The following is an 18,645-nucleotide window of genomic DNA, read 5'->3' as shown; positions in this document are numbered from 1 at the left end:
ATAAAACTCATGAAATATATCCCGATATGAAGTATATCCAGTGCAAATAAGTTACTCTTTCGTTAATCCGTGCATGTACCGTACGACTATGAACGCTCTTTGCGTTTGTTTAAAAATGGCTCTTGCATTGTATGCATTTCTGCTACAGGGCACTTATGCTCTCGTCCCTCGTCTATGTCGCTGGGCTATCCCTGGGCAGGGAGGGGCGAGTGAAAGAGAGCGAAAGAGCGAGATTGGGAGCGAGTTATTGTATTTAATCCCCTCCACTCCCCACCTCTCCTTTGTCTCAATTGTTTACAGAGCGTCACGGAAATATAACCGGTCCATATGCCTACTATTTTAAATGTTTGATATGTAATCAAAATTATATTCTGCTAGGAATTTGGGTTTGTAGTTGTTTACTAATTTCCGAACAATTTGGAGTCACGATTATTTGGTGTTATGTCACCGTCATTTGGCAGAACGCTTCAACCATATGGATGGCCCTGAGGAGCTTTCAGAATTGGTATAGCGTACATAGACGAACGTTTTTGGCTGTGGCCAGCATTCTTTCAAAATGAAAGTGTAGAATAATGTTTATTGTATTATAGTCTGACATCCCTGATAATTTTGGTAAAATACGTCTTCGTTTTGCATGCTTGTGAAAAGGAGAACAGTTTTACATTTCAAGTGATTTTAAATATGCAAATGTTCGACATCGCGTTCGTCTTTCCAATAGGTCATTTACTGCGATAGCTTTGTGAAAGTTTACATTTATGACAGCTTCAGCCAAAGATGACTGCCACCGATTCCTGCTGTAATCCTAACTAGCATTTTTTTCTATCTGTCATTTGTGTTTAATGAAGTTATAAAACTAAAATGCATCGAGTCCTTCGCCTGTTTCTATGATGAGTTCTGTCTGCCTCTTTTCCATTGGGTGTGCCCCACGCACATCAGGACAACACAGAGAGTGAGCTGTCAGCCAGAGACTCAGCAAAAGGCTCACAGTGCAGAGGAGACGACTGTCCTATAGAAGGAACACGAAGCCCGGACAGAGTACAAGTCATGGATGAAAATTCAGCACCACATGAAGAGGTAGGTACTGCTGAACTGAGGGACTGATAGATGTGCTGGCTGGGTTTACGTGCAGTGCAACCTAGGAGACAACGGGGGCAACCTGCCTGAAAGATCCGACACGGGTATTACAGGAAGACAGACTGAAAGAGAGAGTCAGTGTATCCAATCTAACCTATTGCATGCAGCGTTTCCCAGGGAAGACCTGCCTCAGAGCTTACAGGGATTCACAGAGGGAAGGGAAGAAATACTGACTGCCCAGAAGTGTATACATGAGAAATACGGAGCACTGCCTGTCCCATATATCACATGTAGTTTTTCCTGGGCCTACCCACAGTGTACCTGCATTGTACCTCGAAGGCGAGAGAGGAAACGCTGACTGCCCCATAATTAACATTTCAGCATATCTTTAGAAATGGAGGGGTGCCAATCACGTTTTCTGTTTGCTCATCTGTAACATTCCCCATTTTTAAAAAAAGTTTTATGTATTGGAGGGGAACAGAGTACGTTTTTATGTAACAACGTTCACATGGGACGTAGCCGTGATAATTGCCCCAATTAACCGGTTTGCAAAGTTGTTTCTGTTAAGCACAGTGGAGAAGGCTTTACAATAAGCTTTTAGCTTACTTCCATAAAACCTTACAGATTGTTGGGATATAAAAGTCCTCCGCATGGTAATGGATGTGTACCCCTTCCTTGAGTGCTCCAGCTGCTGTGATATCTGGATCCCTGGTGCCTATTTGTGGTCAGTGGTGAACACGAATAGTGCATGTGCGCCATGACCTTGGGCTGTCTCACAGATTGCAGTCTTGCTTAGACCAGGAGGGACCCAAAGTGCTACCCTCATGCGGGGGAAGGTTTCTGCTTTCAGCTGGAGTTGAGTAGCATGTTAGCAGTTTTGCAGCATAATTTGTTTTAAGTAATAATGATCAGTAGAGTGAAAAAGCCTTTTTACCTGTGTCACTGGCTTGGGGCTTACTGGCCCATTTGTGTAGAGTTCTGCTGCTGTATGCTTAACTCATGTCTGGGTATGTTACATTTACCATACATTTTTTAGGGTTAAGGGATGGGGTAGCTTTACAGGGATGAGGGATGATTTTAGGGTCTAGGACCGAGGTCTTCAAACTTTTTTAGGCGTAAGAACCCCTGTCTGTCAAATTTCTAGATCCTGGTACTCGTCATCATCGAAAACACTAAACACCCCCATTCCCACAACAAATAATTTTTACGATGGGGAAATAATTATGGTGTTTTAGCAAACCAAAGGTCAGTGAGCGTTTGGGTGTAGTCAAAGTTGTAGCTGAAAACAAAGGGCCTCATTTATGAGGAATTGGCATAGAGCAGCGCCACAAGTCTTCTTGCAGCACTGCCCAAATGCCAATGTGAAAGACCAGGAATGCACCGTATTTATGAAATACGGTGCATTCCTGTTCTTTTCCCTTGTGTTGGCGCACACATTGCACCAACATAGGCAGGATAGTTTTTGTACAGGAAGAGGCACCTTCCTTCACAAAAACAATCCTGAGAGGAGTTTTCTTCTTTCTATGTGAGCTGCAGAATGCTGCACTCATGGAAGGAGGAAAAAACGAGGAGAAATTAAAACATTTCTCCTCGCTATGCCTTCTCTGGGAAAGCATCTGTTTTTGGAGCTGCCCCAGGTTAAGTAAGGCAATGCAGTGACTTGCACTACTATGTCTTACTCCATATGGATGAGGCCATGCAAAGTCAAGCAGGTGACTTTGCACCGCCTCATAGGCATGGTTGAGATACTTGCGCCACCGAAGCATCAAAAAAAGTGATGCTCTGGCAATGCAAGCCTCTATTAGTTAATTCACTGCAGAGGTCTGTGTGTAACCAGAGAGCCACAGAATTAAATCTTGATTGGTGCAGTGGAGAATAGTGATGTGTATTTTTAGTGCTACGAGATCACAGCACTGTGAATATGTAAGTAATTATTTTATACTTGCATTACACACAGTGTAGGATAGCATGCTGCAAAACGTGCAAATAGTTTTACGATAAAATGGTGCTTCCAAAATGTAGATTGTAGTAATACCAAAGTATATGTAATGCAAATTTTTTTTTTACATAACTCTCCCTTCAGTACCTCTTTAGGGGTACTAATGACTGTGTAAATGCAGTTAGAATTATAAGCAAGCACTTCCCAGCCCAGTTGTTAACTCTTTGCACTACCACTCAAAAAACTAAATCTTTGTCATTACAGAGCTTGGATTGATTTGATCAATTCCAGCCAGAACCACACCCAAGCATCTTTACACTTGCAGATTAACTGATAGGCACATTTGCATTTCATTCAGGCAAGCAGCTGATAACAATCTAAATTGGCCTCCCAGGGCGGCTGTCTTTTACCCAAAGGAAAGCACACAATTTGGATTGCAGTGACAAGTGAAGCGGGGAATGCGTGACCCCCTTCCCAGGAATCCACGGCCCGCCTGGGAGTCGTGCCCCACAGATTGAACACCTCTGTTCTAGGCGCAGGTAAAGGTAAATAAAGGTAAGGGTTATTTATGGGTGTAGGGGTCTGTAGAGGTAAAGAGATGTAAGGATGGTTATAGTGATTAGAGGTGAGTAGAGGTACAGAGAGGTAAGGGTGATTTTAGGGCCAAGGAGTGGGTAGAGATAAAGGGAGTTAAGGGTGATTTTAAGGTTTAGAGGTGGTAGCAGTAAATAGAGGTAAGGGTTATTTTAGGGTTTTGGGGGCAGGAATAGGTAAAGGGAGGCAAGGGTGATTTTAGAGTTTAGGGACAGGTAGAGTTAAAAGGAGGTAAGGGTGATTTTAGTGTCTAGCGATGGGTAGAAATAAAGAGAGCGAGGGTGATTTTGGGGATTAAGGGGTGGTAAAGGGAGTATCAGTGATTTTAGGATTGAAGGGAGGTAAAGGGAAAAACAATCATGCTGGGGAATTTGGGGGGTTGCCCTCTAAAAATGCTATATATATATATATATATATATATATATATATATATCTCAGATGTTACCATTGAATTGTATAGTAAAAGCGTTATTTTGTAAAACCATATGTGGTATTACAACGCAGTGCAACACTCTCATGATAACCCCCATGTGTCAGGTGGGGTGCCCGGGTGAAGATTAAGGATGGTGCACTGCTGTGCTGAAAAGAGGGCCTTTGTCCTGTGAGCGTTTTCACTTGAGGAGGCTGTTGCCCAGTGTGTCACTTTGGGCAATTCCCGTATGCCAGGAGGGTGACCGTGACAAGAAGAAAGTCCCATTGTCATTGGAGCAGCATACAGTCACGAAGAAGTTGCGGGCTGCATCTCAATGGAGAAGAGCATTGGTTCAACCATTTGAACCAAGAGTACTAAAGACATGTCCCCGCACATAGGAAAACTTACCATAGGCACACCATGGACATCTACAGCCTCGACTACAGCATCTAGCCTTCTACTCATTGATGGTCCACAGATGCAGTGCACCCGGACTCTCTGAACTGCCTCTGCAGCGGATAAGACTGAATACCAGGCCGCTGGGCCTCTGGGGGAACTTACTCTGACTGAAGCCCTTCTGCACAGTGACAGTTTGACTGTCCAAAAAGCTATTGTGGTATTTTTAATACTGGAACTCACTAGCAGGGCTTAGCCTGGCTGTTGCCTCACATAGATGGGAATAACCACGATTAATATAGGGGAGATGGAACGTGAGATCTTATCCAGGTAACGCTAGTGTACCTGCCATAAGAAGTATGTAGTGTATATTATTTGTGGTGTGCCATATTTCAATGTGTTTTATATGTACAACTTTTACCTAACAGTCATTTATTTGGGGCATTAGACATATTTTTGTCTCTTGAGACGGTATTCTCCTTGCACCTCCCTCCTCCCTGAAAAGCCTTGGACTTTTTGGCCTGCACTGCCTTTGAGAGTCAAGCGCAGAAAAGGTTCTTAGTTCAGTTGCTTAGAGCCCATAGTGAGTCAGGCCCTGGGTCATCAAGAGTAAAAGGCCTCAGCCACCACAGTTGAGCCTAGTAGTTCCTCCTTGCCCCATGGCTCTCTGAACAGGGTTCTGACACAGATAGTATTTACATATTAGGGATCTTGGAAAAGGCTGCCATGACTTCCATGTAAGGAGTCTGAGTCGGATTATAAAACGTCGTTTACCAAGCTAAAAATCTTCAATAGTGTAAAGTCAAACTTTGGGGAAAACAAGTTGGCTCACATATTGTTAATGGTGCGTCTAATGGAGAAAGAGTTCAGTTGTTCTTATGTACTCCACATAAGCCCTGATTATCAGTTGGATAGTACTGGGCCCATGGTGAAATCGGTGGGGCCAATTTTACTGCTTGTAAAACCAAATGGAATTTGCCTTGCCAATGAGTTTTTGCCAAATGTTTACCACCTGCTCTGGACAGGTGGTAGATGTATTCACAGGCCTGTGTGTGGGGTGGGAGTCGGGTCAGTAGCAGACACCAGGCGTTTCCCCGGTAGGGTGGAGTGATGGGGGCTGGTTTTACGCCCGTGGGGGGCGGTTTTGTCATTGGGTCTGGTTTTGCATCAGTGCTGCAATATTGGCCCCCTGTAACAAAATAAAAGCAACAGCGGTGCTCGCAACTAGAGCTTCTCCGTGCCTCCCCACCCCCTCCCCCAGGGCCGGTCGAGTGGAATTGCCAGGGATGCTTTCTCTTCCCATTCCGACCGTGGCGTGTAGGGGACCGAGTGGGAAGCTTCATTGTAACGCGAGAAAAGAAACGTTGAATGAGAGTTGGCTGCTGCTGCAGCGAAATCCTCAATGCGATTTTTGCAGCTGTATTTAGTAGCTAGAAAAATAAAGTCCGGTTCTCCACTTCTTCCTCGTTTTCTGCTCTTGGAGGGACTTCTTGCCCTGGGTTTGGGTAGAAATGTTATATTTCTTTGTACTTCTGGAAGAATTAAATGTTCAGCGTCTAGTCTGCTCAACATTGTAGGAGCGTGCACCTCTGCAGTGGTTCCATCTTGCTCATTATGAGGCCATCTCCCAAGGAGTAAGAAAGCAACATTACTAAAAACAGTGTCCACAGCTATAGCTGGAGCAGGCCACACTTTAACATAACAGACCCAAATTATTGGCTTAAGATGGATGGAAAACTCATGAAAATGTTGTGACGGGCCGTGGTACTTCCATTCTATAACTATAAAGGTACATAGGATCTCTGGCAAACACATTTCAGTGTAAGGAAACCACACATACCTCCTCAGGACACATTGTGCTAGCTTTATGCTCCTGCAGATTTCTGATAGCATCATTCATGCGCAGTGCTGGAATTGGAATAAATCTACCCCATGAACCCATAAATAGGGGAGTCAAGGAATGGCAGAGAAAAGCAGGTGGAGTCACAAATGGAGGAGTAATGATGAGCAGAGTCTGACAGTTGACATATACATTTATTTGTAAACGCCAGCTGCAAAAAATTGGTAGCAAGGGCAGCTGTGACAGTAAATCTGTTCGAACTTGCTTTATTGTTCACAAGGAGGCTGCATTTAATATATCCCACGAGGTTAATACCCCTGCTGCATAGTGCTTCAAATTGAAATATAGAAGTGCAGGTACTCCTAGCTCCAAAGTACTGGTTTGCTAATGAGAAATAAAAGTACTCTACCATTAAAAGAATTTGAACAGTCCTGAGAAGTGCCAGTGCTATATTTTCCAAATTAAAAAAGTGGTGCTCCTAAGTACCTGATAGTACCCGCATATCTAAAGCATTGTAATATTTGTTTGCCCAGAACATTTTAGGGGATTATAATAACAGTAAGATAACGCTGGTTGTTAATGCAGTTCCAGGAGAGTTCTCTGTTTTGTCCAGTCACAGTTCTGAGTTATAAAGCAGCATAGAGGGTTAATGTGCCTTCTGCAAATCACAATGTGCAACATGCAGATCATAGGTTTGTATTTTATGAATTTTGGAGTGTGAATTACTGATTTTGGCAAGGAGATACTTTTGTTACTTCCAGTTCATAAGTTGCAATCCTAATATAGCACACTGGGATATGAACTGGCATCAAGGAACTGCATGCCAACTGCAAGTCTTGGGTTTAGGTCTTTATTGTTTTTTTCTCAATCTGATGGTATTCAGAGTTTGCAAAGAAGGGTTTGTTTGGGTGGTATAAACTCTTGGTAGTACAAAAATATCCAATCACTGTGTTACTTTTTAAATTGTGACTTTACGTTTCTCTAAACCATGCACTCTTAAATAAAATGTCAAAAAGTATGGACGATATGTGACTCATGGACCTTATAAATCTCACTGCCTTTTGTCATATTTCGTATATATTGATGTACGCACTTGTATGATTTATTGTGTCTTTGTGTGTGATGTAAAGGGCTTTGACACCCGTCGCTGTTATGAGCAGCGCTATAAAAGATTTAAATATGAAATAAATTTAGTAAGTGCAATTTAAAACAATATTTGTGTAAATAGTCATGCACACAGATAAAACTGGCATTCTTACAGTGCATGAACATCTCATGTAATTATGCATAATTATGAGTAATTTAGCTGTAATTATGAGTAATAACGCTAGAGAGAACTACGCCAGTTATGTCCACCCCTAGTTTTCACTACTGGTTTCTGAAGTACATAAAAACAGATTCTTCATAAAAAGTTGCGTCTTTTGCATTATTTCATAAATAAAAATAGAATTGCTAACAGAAGTCTACATACACCACACTTATTGGTCAATTTCTTTTTTTATATCTGTGAAGGTTAGAATGAGGTAGTAGAATTATTTTGTCTGGGTTAAGGTAGGTATTGGAGAAAGTTATTGTAATCTAATAATATTTTGTCACATTGTTTATCAATTTTGGAGGTGGGTGGCCATAAGTGACATTATGACTGTTCCCCATATGTTCTAGCTAGCATTCTCTTGGCATCACCTTCATCGTTGCTACATGTTCTGCATCGTTAAGCAATCATTTCATCATACAAATTTGCTTGATCCAGGCAAGCCAAGTCATAGCCATGTTCACTATGAAGTCCCCTAAGAAGCTTCACGGTCCGTAAACCACCCCCTTCCTTTTTGGTGGCGTGCTTGCATTAAGGTGCGATCCAATACAAAAGATCCACCCTGCTCAATTAAATTTCGGCAGCTCTGTGTTAGCGCTTCACCTGTTGGGCTTCCTTTGCATGTGACACGAAATTCCCACTGGAATCTCGTACCTAAGTGCAACAAAACTCTGGCTTTCTTCGCTGAGTTTGTGTGTGGCCATGTCAGGAACTGAGAAATGCAGGCCCTATATTTGCAGTGAGAGATTACGTTTTTGGAGCCCCAATAAGCAAGAAAAGAGGATCCCACGTCACAGCTCACTTCTTAGCTTCAGAGCTGAGTAGCGTAAAGAAGCCTGAGAATTAGTAATCCACTGCAGAGGCAGCCTCTCAATAAAGCTCTTTGGCAGAGGCTCATAAATCTGGCTTGCATTGCTACTTTTGGACCCTGGAGTTGACAGAGACATTTGCTGCACAAACCTCTTGAACCCAGTGTGCAGATGAAACAGCCCAGTAGTTTGTGAAATGGAAGGAATATGCCTCCATTAAAAAACGACCCTGTAAATGCAAAAAAGCAAATGAATAGTACCAGGTGTAAACTACACTGCAACTATGTATGAATTGAGGTATGTACCTTCAACATCTTTTTCCAGTTTCTGAGGCCTCACAACAAACTGATATATTTAACTGACACACTTTAATTTTGTCTGAGTGCAATGGTCTGCATGACCTCAAGAGTGATTTCTCGTGAGGATGGAGGAAGACAAATGTTGAATGTGTAGATCCTGATTCACAAAGGGCCTCTGCACTTGTGGTGGAGGCCCCGCAGTCATGGGAGAGTCTCCGCACTCAGGATGGAATCTGCGCAATGAGAATTCTCATTACGTAGATTCCCCCCTAGGGCCCGATCTCAATGTCAGTCTGAAACTCCTCTGACCGGTTTCGGAATCTGGTCCATCGGGTTGGGCGAGTCTTACCAACCGATTATGATGCTTCCGAACATCGTTCAGTCGACTTGCATTGACTTCAACGGGAGCCTGTGTTCTGACCGACAACAGAGGCTCCCATTGAAAAAAAGGGTTATTGCGGAAAACCTTGCACCCTGTCGCAGGCACTCCCTGGTCCTCATCGTCTAAGTCGAGGACGAATTCATCACAAAGATTAGGGGACCTATCCTCATCCTCCATATCAATGTCAGTATTGATATGAGCACTTCCATCGCGTGTGCCGCTATGGACACCCATATTCGTTGTGTCACAAGGGACACCTGAATAGTTTGTGCCGCTATGGACACCCGATGTATTCGAGGTGCGAGGACCTCCCATAAGGTTTGAGGGGCTAAGACCTCCCAAATTAATTGAGGTGCTAGGACCTCCCATAGTGCTCAGGGGGTTAGGCTCAATGTTCTTAGATTTTTTTGCTATTTCCCCTTATTAATAGGCATATCATTATGATTGGTATTAGAGCCTTGGTTAGAGTCGTCCTGTTCAGAAGGAAGGGGTCTTTTAGCGGACATAACCTCCTTAAGAGTATCCAACATACAGGACCTCATTTCTCTTTGAATGAATTTTTTAAAAGAGCCATCATTAAAATTGGGGGAGCTTGCCACTGCGTCATCGGAATCTAAATCTGACATTTTAGGCTCAGAAAGGAGTGTTCTAGTATGTAGAAGGAACAGGCTGATAAATGCCCCCTTTTTATTTTTTTTTTATGCCAAACAATATAAATAAATGATTAATAATCTCCCCCTCTTTTTTATTTTTTATGTCTCTAAAAATATGAGGGGCAATGCCTGGGTTGAACCCCAGAAAAAATTGCTATAACGAGTGACCGGCAGCAGCTGATTAAAGACGAGCAACTGACAGAAGGTGCTCGAGATCAGCTGCTGCCGGGAGGTACAGAGGAAAGGGCCTTGGCAACTGTAGGACTTGGTGCTCCCGTTGCCAAGGTACACTCGTCGAAAGAGAGTCGGTAACAGGCAGGGCGATTGAGGGGACGCGAAAGGCCCAAGTAAGTGGCAGCGTGACCCAAATGAAGGGCAGTACGTTTGATGAAAGTAATGGGGGCAAGGAAGTGCGACCTCCGCGCGCCCCGGGAGGGCATTAAACAAGGAAATAAATTAAAAATTACATTGAAGCGCGCACGCCCGCCCGAAGGAGGGGAAGGTAACGACCCAGAAACTCCAGTGAGGAGGAGGGGAGGGTGGGCGGGGTGCCGAATGATTACCAAAAATTGGAAATCAAGGCAGGGAAGAAATCAAGACCGGGAATATGGGAGGGTAGACGGAGGGGTAAGGGAGCCCTTTCAAGTCGGTGTAAGGGTAGTAAAACCAAAATTTAAGATAACACAGAGTATCACAGTAAGTCAAGGTAATATAAAGGAACTTATCTGGTTGAGAGCCACATTTAAAAGAGGCAGTCTGTTTTGTGCTCATGCCTTTTATTCTATCTGATTGTTCCATTCTAGAAATGTTTTACTTTGTGATGTAGTGCGGCTGCTTGTGACTGCATTAAAAGATGAATGCATAATGTAGCCTCCGGTCTTGTAATGAAATTTAGTTTGCATGCCTGTTTCTTTTTTTTTTTCATAACCAACTTTATTAGGTTTTTGAACAGCAATGTAATGACTCGGAGCACAATAAGGCACATTGCGATTCATACCTTGTATATGACAAGCAAGCACTAGTGGTAATAAATTGAAGAGATTTACTATTGAGAGATGGTAGTGAGGAAACATTAAAGGTATTGTGCCACTCCGATCAACCCACATGACCCAGCCATTTACCCCATATTCGTTCATATTTGACCGGACAACCTCTCGCCTCATATACAGGTTTCTTCTGCATCATGCACCAGTCTAGTCCCTTGCTCCACTGTGACACAGTAGGATGTGTGAGGCTTTTCCACTTGGTCACTATATCCTGTTATGCTACCACAGTAGCTATGCCCAGGATCTCTCTGTCTGCCCGGGTACCCCTGTAGCCCTCCAAAACTAAGAGGAGGACCAAAGGAGTGTGCAGAACATCCCACCCCAACACAGCACTGAGTTCAGTCACTATGTCTGTCTAGTATTTGTGTATAGCTGTACATGACCATACCATATGGCAAAAGTCCGCTGGGCCTACGCACATCACAGGGCAATCAGGGCTTGGAAGTAAACCTACTTGGTGCAGCCTGGCTGGCGTAAGGTAGGCACAATGGAGGTAGAAGGTTTGCATTAACCACAATTTGGACAAAATGGTTATGACTCAGCGTGCCATAAAGGCATCACACCAATCATCATCCTCTAAGGGGCCCAGCCATTGCTCCCAGCGCATCCGAAGGTGATCTAGTGAGTCTAATGCATTGTTAATGAGAAAGCGTTAGATCTGAGATGCACCTCACTTCCCAAATGCACCTATCAGGAGTTTAGATTTCAGTGGGCTTAACTCTGGGATTGAGGTATTATTGGGGACATGGGTTATGAGTGCATGCCTAAGTTGTAAATATTTATAAAATTGGGTAGACTTAGTGGAATACATATCCTGCAACTCTTGAAAGGTATGTATATGAGTCCCAGACCAAATATCACCCAATTGTGTTATGCTGATAAGTTCCATTTCCTGAAGCCCTCCAGTGTGACCACCTCCCTAAAGCAGGTGCCGTGCCATAGGGGTGTTTTGGAGTGTAAGTTTAGTGTCCCAGTGAGTTTTGGCGGAGCGCGGATCACTTTGCAGAGAAGACTGCTCGGGTCACAGTTGGGATGGTATTAGGGATCGGGGAGCCGTATAGCATCAACAGAACTTGGGGGAACCCTAGGGATGTAAGTTCTAGTTGGTGTGTGGGATCTGTCCACCCCCGTGAGAACCAGTCATTGATCACCAGGAGTTGGGTCTCCAGGTAGTAATAGAAAAAATTGGTAATCCCCAGGCCATTGTCATACGGGGCATGTTGACAACAGGTGAGAGCCAGATAAGGTCTGGAATTACCCAAAAGGAATGCTGAGGTAAACTTATCTAGCGTTTGAAACCAATGGCGTTGTAAGTGAAGTGTGAGGCTCTGGAATATGTATAGAAATCGTGGAAGTATCAGCATTTTATATAGGGCTGTCCTGCCCCTTGGGTTCAGTGGTAAGGGTTGCCATCTACGGAGATCTTCCTTTGTTCACTTTTTCAATGGGTTAAGGGACCAAGTGAGCTCTGGATGAAGCGCTACCCAAATTCCCAGGTAGTGGAAACTGAAGTGCCGGAGCGCAATGTCAGATTGTCATGCCACGCAGTCATGTGAGACATGCAGAGGTACCAAGCATAAATTGACAAGGTTTACTCATAAACCCGAAGCCTCGCCAAGTAGCTGGAAAATTGGATTCACTAAGGACCTGTCGTCTCACGTTCTGTCAGGAAAAGCAGGACCTTGTCCTCATAGAGTGCGATGCAGTCTTCATGGATGCCCTTCAAATACCATCCCCGTATCTGGGCATTGCATCTAATTAGGCGGGACAGTGGCTCAAATGCTAGGGCAAAGAGGAGGGGGGATAGGGGGCAGCCTTGCCGTGTCCCTCTACGGATGGGAAATATGTCGGTGAAGACACCGTTCATTAAGACACGAGCCATAGGGTTAGAATAGAGCACGTAGACAAGTCTGCGGAAACGCAGACCAAAACCTGCCCTTATTAATGCCTTCTCCAAGTATCGCCAATCCACTGTATCATAGGCCGTTCCAAAATCTATAAGTAGTAAGGCAAGGCTGGGCAACGGGATGTGACTGTGGGCCAATGTGACGTGAAGGCATCGAAGGCAGTGCCTCGTACTACAGCGGGGCATAAAACCACATTGGTCAGGGTGAATAAGGGTGCTAAGCACAGGTTTAACATGGGTGACCAATATCAGGGCTTAGATCTTTACTTCGGTATCGATGAGTGAGATCGGGCGAATGTCAGAACAGGAGCATAATGGGGGTTCTGTTTTTCTGAAGACTGTGATTGTGGCCACACCTATATCGGAGGGGAAGACGCCCTTCCCTGTCGCCTCCTCATATGGGGCATGGAGCCGGGGCACCAAGATAACTTTACATGCCAAAAAATACTCTGTAGGGAGCCCGTCAGGGCCCAGAATGTTCCCTGAGGCCATAGCTGAAATTGCCACTTCTGTCTCTTCAGTCAATATAGGTTGGTGGAACAGCTGGGTCTCGGTGTGGGAAAGTTGTGGTAGAAGCACCTCTTGTAGAAGGTGGAAGTCTGGCTCAGGTTCCAAAGGTGAGGCTGCCATATAGAGATGTTGATAGTACTCGGCATTAGGTCTGCATGATACTGGGAGGGGTGCGTTGAATTTGGCCCTGTGTATCTATTACTTCCGGTATTATCCGGTTCACTAGGGGACGAGAAGCAAGCCAGTAAAGGAGTTTGCTGTTTTTATCGCCCCATCCATAAACCCTGGCTGTTAAGCTTCTCTACATTTGTTTCGCAGTGTCAGGAGAAAAATGAAGGATTTCCTCCCCTAGCAGTCTGAGTTGCCAGAATACGTCATCCCGGCTGCTCGTGGTTGTGGCTCTTTTTAGGCAATGGTCTTGGGCCTCTAATCGGGAGAGGTGTTCACTCTGGGCATGGCTCTTCTTTTTAAGGTATCCATTGGCATAACCCCTGATAGTGGCCTTGCCGACCGTCCATATGTGCCAAGTGACTGAACTGTGCCGTAAGTAAGCAGTGAGTAAGTCTTAAGTTCCTCCTCCAGTGCTCGTTTGTAAGTCTTATCTTGAAGAAACCAGGTATTAAGCCACCATATGGGACGATGGTCTACATCTACATGGAGAAGGAGGGGAGAGTGGTCAGAAATGCCGATGGAGAGGATTTGGATATTAGTGACGGCCCGGCAGCCAGGGGCAGGCATAAATACGAGATCTATGCAGGAATGATTATGGTGAGTAGCGGAGGTATGGGTGTGTTGGAGTTGTTGGGAGTTCCATGTCCTCCATACGTCACATGAACCAAATGCGGCGGTCCAATCTGAGACACGTTTGGCGCCCATACAGCAACAAGCAGACATCACAGTGCGGAGCTAGTACCGCATTAAAGTCACTCCCAATCACCGTGAGTCCTGCTGGGAGAGGCAGTAACAGATTAAAAAAATCACGGAGTAAGATCTGTTGGGCCGCTGGGGGTGCGTAGGCAGAGATAAGATTAAGTACATGTCCTCCCACACTCCCGGTTAGGGCTAGGAAGACTCCCTGTGGATCTCAAGTTTTCTTTGTGATTGTTTACGGAAAGGAGCGACGAAGGAGGATCGCCACTCCATGAGAACCACTTGTGAACCTTATAAGGAAGACTCTGTCATACCCTGACACAACAGGAATGGGGAATGGTTACCCATCAGGTGCGTCTCCGTAGTAGGAGGTGGCAGGGAGGAATCGGTGAGAGTATTTTAAAACTGCAGTGCTCTTCACTCAATCTAAAACCACATTGCTGTTCCAGAAAAGCATCTGGATAGGTTCTAGATCAGGGTATACTGAGGCCATAGTGGTGGGTGGGGGAGAGAGTGAGCCAGTTTACGTGGGACATAGCCAGTTGCCTCTGTAGCTGGCATGAGAAGTGGGAGTGTATTCCTAGTCTGGTATAGGCTGCTTTGGGATTAGTCATTACTGAGTGTTGTGTTGTGTGCTGAAAACAAAAAAATAAATATTAACAATATAACACATTCCTCCTGCCGACCCCCCTCCCCATACCTTGTCCCTGGAAGCATCTGTCGCTCTGGAAGTGAAAACCAAAATAGAACACAATTTGAACTAGGAAACGGAGTGTTGGACCCCTCCATGTTGTAGGATCAAGAGTATAGTTCAGGGCTCAAAGACAGTTTGCGGGTGCCAAAGACATCACCCAGGTCCCAACAATGACTGAGGCGGTTACTCCTTTAGAGCGTGGGGCTCGGTGAGAGGTCCTAGTCCTCTGCCTGAGCGGCGGGTGGGGTGTAGGGCCATTTACAAGCGTCATCTTGGTTGGACTTTGGGTCCAGCACCACGGGAGTTGGAGATGCAGGTGCAGGGAACTTGGCCCTGTCCTGTGTGGCCAATACAAGTGAGGATGAGGCTGCCTAGTTGACGTTGCATCTTCTGCGGGAACAAAGTGCGTTGCTTCTGTGGCTTGGAATTCATGTTGGGCGTGGCCTGCCCGCTCAGTCGCAGAGTGGAGGATGGAGAGGTAGACACGGAATGGAGCAGCTGTTTCTTTGTAATCCATGTCTATGTCGCTTCCGGAGTGTCAAAGAAATAACTTTTTTTGTTGAAGACTACTCTGAGTCAGGCCAGAAACCGCAATCTATAGGGATGATTATGGGCCTGGAGCTTCTGCTTGACTGCGGCATAGGAGCGATGCTGTGATTGCACTTATTTTGTATAGTTTGGGTATATCAGCACTTCTTTGCCTTGATAGGAGATGTCTCAATGGGAGCGTGCCTCATGCAAGATGGCATCCCTGCCTCTGAATTTGAGAATGCGAGCAATCATTGGTCTGTGAGGGGCTCCCACTGGTGATTAAGGTGTGAGGACCCTGTGGGCTCACTCAACGACAAACCATGATGAGAGAGGTCTGCAGGCATCCAGGACCTGTTCCAAGTTCCCATGAAGGTCCCGCCTGCACAGGTTCTGCACCCTCAGGAATGCCTATGAAGCGCAGATTGTTTCATTGGGAGCGGTTCTGCTCTACGGTGGAGCTCAGTTGTGTGTGATAATAAGCGGGAGACTCGTGCCTTCAGAGTAGTGCCGTCATCTTCGACTGGGGTATGCGGGATTCGACCGCCGAGATCCTTGCCGTGGCATTGCGTAGATCTTGCCGTATGAGAGCCATATCAATGCGCACCTCTCCTATTTTGGTTTCTACCAAGGCTTGGGAGGTGTGGATGGCTTGGACGATGGTGGCGAGTTGGCCCTCAGGCAATGGAATTTTGTCCGAGGTGGTGTCTCCAGTATTACTACAACTTGTGGCATATTGATCTATGCGTGTTTGAGAGGCTGGTGGTCATGTAGGTCTATCCTTACCCATGGCTGCCGCAAAGTGGAGTGTCACTCAGAGCCTGGTAGAGGGGCCGACCCCCCCATAATGCCCCACAGGAGTATGAGCAGTTTGACTCAGTAGGATGATACTGTGGGCAGGAGCCTAAAGTGCTGGCTTGCGAGAGCATTGACCCCAGATTGCAAATTGGTCCGCAGCCAAGTATTTGTTTGGAGGAAGTGCTCCTTATAGTCTAGGTATCTTTACAGATGGGGCGTGCCAGCCAAGGTCGACACACTGAGTGTAGTCCAGACACCTCAGGGGGCACAGCATGCAGCAAATGCAAAACTCCACTGCATTAGCGCCAGGGTGCCGGCCCAAGGACAATTGCATGTACTGGAGCTGGGGGACCGCAAGGGAGCAGTGATCCAGGGAAAGAGTCTTGTGCAGATAGGTGCAGCGTCACTCCTGCGCCCGGGGGCACACACCACAGTAGCCGGGCATGCACGTGTTTCCCCAGGAGGTAGATTGTGGGCCACGGAAAGCTCGATCCTGAAGCCTGACTCTGGCTCATCTTGAAGTCCTGTTGGAACCTCAAGCTCATAACGAGCCACGTTTTCATGCAGATTCTGGCTGGCTTACTCGCTTTACCCTCATGTACAAGAGGTCAAAACAAAGCATTAACATTTAAGGTTTAAAAATAGAGACAAATAAATACCCATCTAGTGGCCAATTTATACAAAGTGAAACCAGCAAACTTGCATTAATCGCTGCTTTCCTACTTAACCAAGCAGAGATCTTAAGCTAATATTTTATTTCATCGATTCTTCTTTTTTTTCAATTTCAGATATGAGAGCATCTTGTCACTTAGTTCACTATTGGCACTCTCACCAGGGTGGAAGTGGGTGGAGGAATACTTCTAAGTTTATATTTAAAAACTATCACTTTGAGTAAGTACTTCTCAGTACAGTGCTATAATGTTACACAATTATGTCAAAGCTTCCACAGGTTAAAGAAATAATTTTTTTTATAAATTTTGACAAGACTTTGTCATATTTTGTGTGTTGTTTGCTGTATGGTTTACTTTACAAACATTTTCAGGGCTTTGCTCGTCATGGGCTCTAAGAGCCAAGCCAGACCTTCGTCTCAGCTCTGGCTCGGATCTCACTGTAAATTTATTGGCTCGCCCACCTCTATCGAGTCACTGTTTTCCTAGATTTTCTTCCTCTTTTCTTCTTTTTCTGCCTTTTTCATAACCCTGGGCGTAGTTTGCGAAGTAGCGCTATGCTACGCAAAGTGCACTTTGCACTACGCAAGCTACACGTAGCTACGCAAGCTGCGTAGTGCGGTAGGGAAAATGCTGTTCGCACTGATTGCACAGTGCCCAAATGCTTGTCCGCCCTGTGCAATCATTGCAAACGGCATCTTGCAAAGTGCAAGCGGTTGTTTTCTGCCGCTCGAGTAGATTTGTACTCGAGCGGCAGTTTTCTCAACGCGGACTGGTAGTTTCTCATCGCGAGCGGTGGAGAGCATAGGCGACTACTTGCAATGAGAAACCTGCCCTCCCAGCGTTGAGAATGTCGCCGGGAGGTTTATTTTCCACGCTCGCGATCAGCAACTTGATGTTGCTGATCAGAAACAAGGAAAAAGTCTTGCCGGGATGTCATTTTGCTCGCTCGCGGTCGCCAACTTGACGTAGAGGACCGCGAGCAAGCAAAAATGCCCACTACGCTATGCGTTTTTGCTCTATGCTACGTGCAATTCGCGTAGCGCTTAGTTGCGCAAACTATGCAAACTACGCGAGTGTAGCGTAGTCGTACGCCCAGGATTACTTTTCTATCACTTGCTGTAGGTCAAAACTTGATATTGAAAAATAAGTTAAATTTCATTTCCCAAGAACGAGCTTTGTGTCCTCCAACTGCAACCACTTGCTTACATTAACCACTAGGTATAGGTATATCTTTTCTGGGTGCCTGATTTGTCAGACTTCACATGTTAGGTAGTTTGACTTCAGATACACCGAGGTGGAAAGTGTTTCACATGATTTTCCTTTCATATTCTTCACAGAAAATATCTATAATTTTCAAAATATAATATGATTTTAGGGAGGTTTGTAGTTGATTTATCCTACCTAAGGGAGATATTAGATACTTTTGAAAACTATTTAGCCAAGGGAGTTGATAATGTTTAGTGAAAAGATTGTTATATTTGGGTAGAAGATGTTATATGTCCATTTTCTAACCCGAATCCACCTTGTTATTTATTATATTTTATTAATCCTTTTCTCTGATGTTCTGGTTTTATGACAGTGCATTGTAGTTGGTTTTTGTCACAGTGCTGTGTCATAGTTTAGTCTCCTTAGCAGTATACCGCAGCCCATGTCACTAGTTCAGTGATGGCAGCATCGCACTGTCTCCTAAAATCACTTCTAAGTCCTATAGACATCTAACAGATGCCATTGAACAAATGTATGTGTATGTTTAATTTCTTACCTACGTCGATCTGTGAATATGGCTGCTGTATAATTTAGTTTAGTACTTCACCTTCCCCTTAGGAGCAAATTAATATCTGCATGATGATTGGCTGTCAGTGTGTTTAATCTGTAAATTACAGTGCTATAGGTATAGCGTGTTTTCCCCTGT

The 18,645-nt window shown here is 45.0% G+C and overlaps 1 protein-coding gene across 1 annotated transcript in view; it reads left to right on the top strand.

Moving 5' to 3' along the window:
* Positions 1-217: 217 nt before the first annotated feature.
* DYNLT3 (dynein light chain Tctex-type 3) overlaps positions 218-18,645 on the top strand; it is a 118,781-nt gene continuing 100,353 nt past the window's right edge. The window contains exon 1 of the mRNA XM_085622909.1: positions 218-1,074. Coding sequence (XP_085479035.1) covers positions 1,045-1,074 — 30 coding nt within the window. The 5' untranslated portion in view covers positions 218-1,044. The remainder of the gene's footprint in view (positions 1,075-18,645) is intronic.

This window comes from Triturus cristatus, chromosome 8 (assembly GCF_964204655.1).
Source record: "Triturus cristatus chromosome 8, aTriCri1.1, whole genome shotgun sequence".
In the NCBI taxonomy this organism is placed as follows: Eukaryota; Metazoa; Chordata; class Amphibia; order Caudata; family Salamandridae; genus Triturus; species Triturus cristatus.
The sequence above is the reverse complement of the archived record's forward strand: the minus strand, read 5'-3'. Positions and strand labels throughout refer to the sequence as shown.